We start from the raw sequence: 6,000 nt of genomic DNA on the forward strand, positions 1-6,000 counted from the left end.
GGGTTGGCGATCGGGTTGACTTGCCCTTGCGGTATAGTAGAGCGTGGAGACACGGCATTGGGCTGTTACTTCGCGTCGTGCAGTCCTACGGCCGCCTGTCATACATGATACAACACAATCCAGATTCCCGGTTGATCGATCCGTACCTAGCCTGTCTCTGTGTACCTGTTCGTTCTGATTGGCGGGTTAGATAGACCCAGGGGAGTCTGAATTGGCAATTCATTTATGTTGCGACTAAATCAACGTCAACCCATGGTGTGAGGAGCGAAGAACATTGTTGATGAATCCAATGTCGGACCTCATTATTAGCGTCTTATAGGTATCCCAGAATATGAAGCAGACACATAATGATACATAATCTTTATATACATGATCCGCTGCATAGTCAGTATGGTGGTCCATAAAGAAGTTATGGTCCTTGTTATCGATTTCGATGATATTGGCCTTCCCGGAAATTGCATAGAACACTGGATTGTCGATCTCATTGCAAAATCCCATACCTGAATCGTTCTATCTCTTGACCCATGTGGGGCTCTTCCTTGCCTTGACGTGACCAGCCTTCTTCCTCTCGACCTTTCTCGGATCACGCGTAAGGCACCCAGCTGAATGAACTAGGTTAGAAAGGTGCGACCTAGGATTTGTGGGATTAATAGTCTGACTTACCTTTTCTTAGAGGTGTCTTCAATGCCGGCTCGTGGACGGCTAAAGCCTTGGCGATGGCCATCGCAAGCGCTTCAGCTTGCCCAGTGGTTCCACCGCCCTCCACAAGAGCCCAGACATTGTATTTGTCCATTCTCTCCATTGTTTTCAGCCCCCAGAGTGCGCTTTCTCGGTCGTGAACTCGTCCAAATGCATCATTGATGGTCTTTCCGTTGATGAGAACTTCTCCTGTCCCCTCTACAAGCCAGGCCCTTGCTATTGAGGATTTCCGCCTGCCAACGCCGTGTGACCTGCCAAACTTATCGACCGGAATTTGCTTTGCTTTGTTGAGGTATATATTGATATCTCGCTTGAACGGTTTAATACCTTGAATGACCTCCTCGGGCATTAAGTCGGGGTGAATCTGACTTAATCTCTTAACCAATCTAATACAGACTGCGAAGTCTCTTGCTTTTACAGCTTCACCAATTGACAACCGATACTGCTCCTTCGTCTTCCACGCTACCCGCTCAATTTGATTCGGGGCGGCGGTGGGAAGTCGTGCATATTTCCGGGCAAGATCCTGGACTAAGACGAAACTGTCGTTGAATTCTGTTTGCCGTGAGAAGTATGACGGGGAGACCGGCATAGGACGCCGGTGAGCCAATACCGGTGAGGGCGAATCAGCATCCATTCTAGCAGCCTGCATGAGCCGATAGAATGCACTCGATTCATTATCATGGCTATCTGTTGATGTTGCAAGCGATCGGCGCGATTTCGAGCTTGTAGCAGCTCTTATAGATTGAGATTGTCGAGTTACGGTCGGCCGGAGATCTCTAAGACAGCGAGAGCCATATCTTAGAGAGGACATTTTGTCTATCGTATCTGATTCATGACCTTGCACAACTGAGCTCCGTCTCCGTCTCCGTCGTCGTCGTAGCCGGTGAGATTATGTATGGAATTGAATGTACGAAGCACTTTTCAATTTCGCGGGCGCTTGAATCTCCACCAAAATTCAATTGGCCGGTAGATTAGATCTTCCGTTTACCGAATTAGACCCTAGAGATCATTGATGGAAGGTGGTGGACCGTGATTCGGGTTTCGACCAGACTTTAATAGGTGGGGCAGGGTCAGTGCCTGATTGCTTGAATTGAGCCACAGCGCAAATTGCCCCGCCTCCCTCTTTTGCGTGTAGAAAAAAAAAATTCCCGTGAGTCAAGTTCAACGCTGTAACTTCTCTCAACACTTATTCCTCTTCCTTCTTTCAACTCGACCAGCTCCAGATTCCAGAGCAACCATGGCGTTCGGAAAGATCTACACCAAGGAGGTGAGTGACTGAATAGCTGAAAGCATTGGATTTATCTATTTACATCGTTGTTATCGTTTCTTCAAAAGCTGACATGACTTTTCTACCGCGCAGCTCAACCCCCGCACCACCGCCATCCTTGCGGTTGCGAAGGCCAACGGCCTGGACTTGGATGTCGTCGAGGTTGACACAACCAAGCCGACCGCCGAGTTTCTTAAGGTGAACCCTCTTAGCAAGGTTCCCGCCTTCGTCGGCAGCGATGGTTACGTCCTGACCGAGTGCATGGCTATCGCCATTTACAGTATGTGTTATTCCTATATTTGGTTATACCTAGTTACCAATAGTACTACCGACTGCGTCTTTATATGATGACCTAGACATTATTCTAACAGTTATCCCTATCTGAAACATCTCTGTTGATCATGGTTCTAATTTCTGATTTATCGCCTACCAATCCTTCCTTTAGCCTGATGAAAATGGCGTGAGAACTTGCTAACATTTCATCACCAGTCACCTCACAAAACGAGAAGACCACCCTCCTCGGCAAGACGAAGCAAGAGTAAGTTTAAGTCTGGTACTTTGTCGAGACCTACATTGCTGATATTTTATAGCTATGCTTCTATCCTGAAGTGGCTGTCGTTCTTCAACACCGAGGTTCTCCCCAAGCTCGGTGCTTGGTACCGCCCTCTCCTTGGCTGGGACCAGTACAACAAGAAGGCTGTTGACGAGGCCGCCAAGGGTGCCGCTAAGGTTGTTGACGTTGTGGAGGAGCACCTTCTCCACAACACCTACCTGGTTGGCGAGCGCATCACCCTCGCTGATCTTTTTGCCGCTGGCATCATCTCTCGCGGCTTCCAATTCTTCTACGACAAGAAGTGGCGTGCTGAGCACCCCAACGTTTCTCGATGGTACGAGACCGTCTACAACCAGCCTATCTACAGTGACGTCGCCAAGCCTTTCGAGCTTCTCGACGCCCCCAAGTTGACCAACGTCGCCCCCAAGAAGCCTGAGCAGCCCAAGCCTGCTCCCAAGGCGGCACCCCAGCCCGCTGCCGAAGAGGATGCACCTGCTCCCAAGCCCAAGCACCCCATCGATCTGCTACCACGATCCGAGTTCGCTCTCGATGAGTGGAAGCGCTACTACTCGAACCACGATGAGGATGTCTCTATCAAGTGGTTCTTCGAGAACGTCCCCTTCAAGGACTATTCTATCTGGAGGGTCAAGTACAAGTACAACGACGAGTTGACTTTGACTTTCATGTCCAACAACCTTATCGGTGGTTTCAACACTCGTCTTGAGGCTTCTCGCAAGTATTTGTTCGGCTGCGCGTCCGTGTATGGCGAGAACAACGACTCGGTCATCGAGGGCGCCTTTGTTATCCGAGGTGATGACTACATCCCCGTCTTTGACGTAGCTCCCGACTACGAGAGCTACGAGTTCACCAAGCTAGATCCCACTAAGGAGGAGGACAAGGCTTTTGTCCAGTCCATGTGGACGTGGGACAAGCCTGTTGTTCACAACGGCAAGGAGTACAAGCACTCCGCCGGAAAGGTCTTCAAATAAGCTAGTGCAATATGGCTTTGATACCAAATAGTTACGAGGTGACGACATCACGCAAATGGAGGGTAAGGTTTATGGGACAATGAACACCACGTCAGTGACGGTCACGCTCGTATATAGCAGACTAGAATCCTATATAGGATCTTAATTATGCTATTGGTTAACTAATTCTCCTTTATCAAAGTGAACAAAAGAAACCAGAATGACAAATGCAAACCTTTTATGAGATAGACAAAAGATTGTCTGGTCGATCCTGGTAGAAAAGAGTTTCCCTTAAGTCAAAGAATTTATCGTAGCAAAGTATGTGGCCTCGTGTGGAAACACTATAAAACCGCCAGTGATCATCAACTTTGCTCAATCGACTACAAGCTATACCACTAAAACTAAATCACCTATTTACAAACCACATAGCGCTACGCTTCACTTGATAGCATTATCAACACCAGAACCCAAAACCATGAAGGGCAAGACTCAACAGATCCGAAAAAGCGACGACGAGGTCGGTCTCAGTATGACTCGGCCAGGCGAGACTACTCTGTGTTCTGTTATGTAGAATGGCGAACCCATTTCGTAGAGGGACCGATATAAAGCAGAGGCAAGAGGCGGGAGTAGGTTACAAGAAGGAGGTAGAATGGATGGGAGTTATTCAGCATCTACCTTATAAGACCGATGGGCCTACAATTTAGATAATAGACCTCTTATCTATATTTTACATGACTTCATTTTTGTATATCGATGCCCAAAAACCTTACGATGTTTTTAAAACACAATCCCACACATGTAGCTCAATTCCTTTTTGGTGCATTCAGATTGACATGGGGAGTACCTGTAGCTGATCGTATGAATTAATATGAAGATCGGGTGCGGACCCAGAAACCGAACGCCGGCAGGTACAAGAGTTAGCAGATTTGTATACACGGAAGCGTAAGTAGTAGTTTGCGAAACGCTTTGTTGATGTCTATCATCTAGATATTGTCCCAAAGGGCCAACCCAGTACTCCTTGCAAATATCCGCGCCTAAGATAACAGTGCAACATCCTCACGTCTATAACAACCTGCTGCTACATATCCACAGGTATCTATGGCCTAAGAGCGTTAGCCGGAGTGTTCGGCTGCATCAATAAGTCCTTCAAGTCTTCGGCAGCCTTCGCTACGTTCGCGGTCTGCTCGGCCTCCCAAGCCTTCAGCGTGGCGTCGCCGAGCTTACCGCCGATAGCGGTGAAGATGTCGGGCTGGTTGAAGGCCAGGGCGGGCCGGGTCTCGGCGACCCGGAGCCCCATGCCGCTGAGGGCGCCCTTGACCTGCTCGGAGGCGCTCGTGCCCCCGCGGGTCCCGTAGCTGACAATGGCGACCGGCTTGCCCTTCCACTCGTTCATGAGGTAGTCGATCGCGTTCTTGGTCCCGCCCGCTACGCTGTAGTTGTACTCCGGGATCACGAGGACGTACCCGTCGTGCTTCTTGATCTCGGCGCTCCACGCTCGGGAGTGCTCGTACTTGAACTGGGCTTTGTCGGGGACCACTGAATTGGTAAATTAGGTTAGATATATGAGATCCAGAAACCCCTAAAAAGCAGATATATATTGTTGTCCAACACAAGTTATAGAAGACGGGGATTTGTTAGTGGTTGGTTGGATGACTGGACGTACTAGCTGGGGCTACGGGTTCGTTGTAGACGGGCAGGTTGAACTTCACGAGGTCGACGTTCGCGATGGTGAACCCGGCCGATGTTAACGGCTTCTCTATGATTTTCTCGACGAAGGAGGATACCGATGGGCCGACCCGAGTGCCTCGGGTGCTCATGGTGATGAGAGCGACTGATTTAGAAGCCATTTTCCCTTTTTCTCAGACCTTCGGATTTCTAGACCGTCCGGAATTGCCCCAAATACAAGGATATAAAAGCCAGGAAGTAGGTAAGCGATTATGATAAATCGGTGTCAATGCTACAGCTTTATTTCGTCTATGTCGCTCAAGTTTCAATGCTCAATGCAGCTATAGATGCAGGTGTCGTGCCTCCCATTACGGCATGGCACTCCCTTATGTATGTTTGGGAGCCGACATGTAAGACAGCGCCACAGTCCTGCGATGGAATCGGATGGAGCTTCTGAGTGATATGTCATACTCGCCTTTCGGACTTGTCCAGTCCGTTGTTGGGGCCGCAATTCCTATTTTTAAAGGAATCACGGCCGATTGTGACGACTCAAAGGCGGAAAGTCGGAGACTTTAGTTTTGCTGCAGGCTCTCCAACAGGTCGATCTTTCTTTACATGGCTTATTACAGCAAATCGCATACACGAACTCTGATTGGATGGAAAGTCCGGATTGGGCTGAATCGAGCAACTGGACCTGCTGCACCGGGACCGAGGAATACTTGTCAGCTATGCGGAAGGCGGGGAAGGTATGGAACCCCGACGAGCGACTACCTTCGCCGAAACAATACAGCAATGCGCGGTAATTGTTTGAAGTGCCCAGTAGCTGCCTGGCTAACCCCCCGACTCCT

General features: G+C 49.2%; 3 protein-coding genes across 3 annotated transcripts; 1 reads left to right on the forward strand and 2 right to left on the reverse strand.

Annotated features, from left to right (window-relative positions):
* Window positions 1–510: 510 nt before the first annotated feature.
* F4807DRAFT_455428 (37S ribosomal protein S9) lies at window positions 511–1,510 on the reverse strand (the record flags this gene model as incomplete). Its single annotated transcript, XM_048000730.1, has 2 exons — window positions 511–602; window positions 664–1,510. 2 exons carry the CDS (start codon window positions 1,508–1,510, stop codon window positions 511–513), a joined length of 939 nt encoding a protein of 312 aa, XP_047859500.1.
* Window positions 1,511–1,804: 294 nt separating this feature from the next.
* F4807DRAFT_405344 (eEF1-gamma domain-containing protein) lies at window positions 1,805–3,680 on the forward strand. The gene is made up of 4 exons (XM_047996207.1): window positions 1,805–1,966; window positions 2,060–2,246; window positions 2,456–2,504; window positions 2,557–3,680. Exons 1-4 carry the CDS (start codon window positions 1,937–1,939, stop codon window positions 3,506–3,508), a joined length of 1,218 nt encoding a protein of 405 aa, XP_047859501.1. The 5' UTR covers window positions 1,805–1,936; the 3' UTR covers window positions 3,509–3,680.
* A 542-nt stretch (window positions 3,681–4,222) lies between these two features.
* F4807DRAFT_405350 (NADPH-dependent FMN reductase family protein) lies at window positions 4,223–5,708 on the reverse strand. Its single transcript, XM_047996208.1, has 2 exons — window positions 5,151–5,708; window positions 4,223–5,023 (listed from the first exon to the last, which is right to left on the reverse strand). The coding sequence occupies exons 1-2, from the start codon at window positions 5,332–5,334 to the stop codon at window positions 4,584–4,586; spliced, it is 624 nt and encodes a 207-aa protein (XP_047859502.1). The 5' UTR covers window positions 5,335–5,708; the 3' UTR covers window positions 4,223–4,583.
* Between the last annotated feature and the right edge of the window lie 292 nt (window positions 5,709–6,000).

Source organism: Annulohypoxylon truncatum (assembly GCF_022578515.1).
Source record: "Annulohypoxylon truncatum strain CBS 140777 unplaced genomic scaffold F4807scaffold_1, whole genome shotgun sequence".
NCBI lineage: Eukaryota > Fungi > Ascomycota > Sordariomycetes > Xylariales > Hypoxylaceae > Annulohypoxylon > Annulohypoxylon truncatum.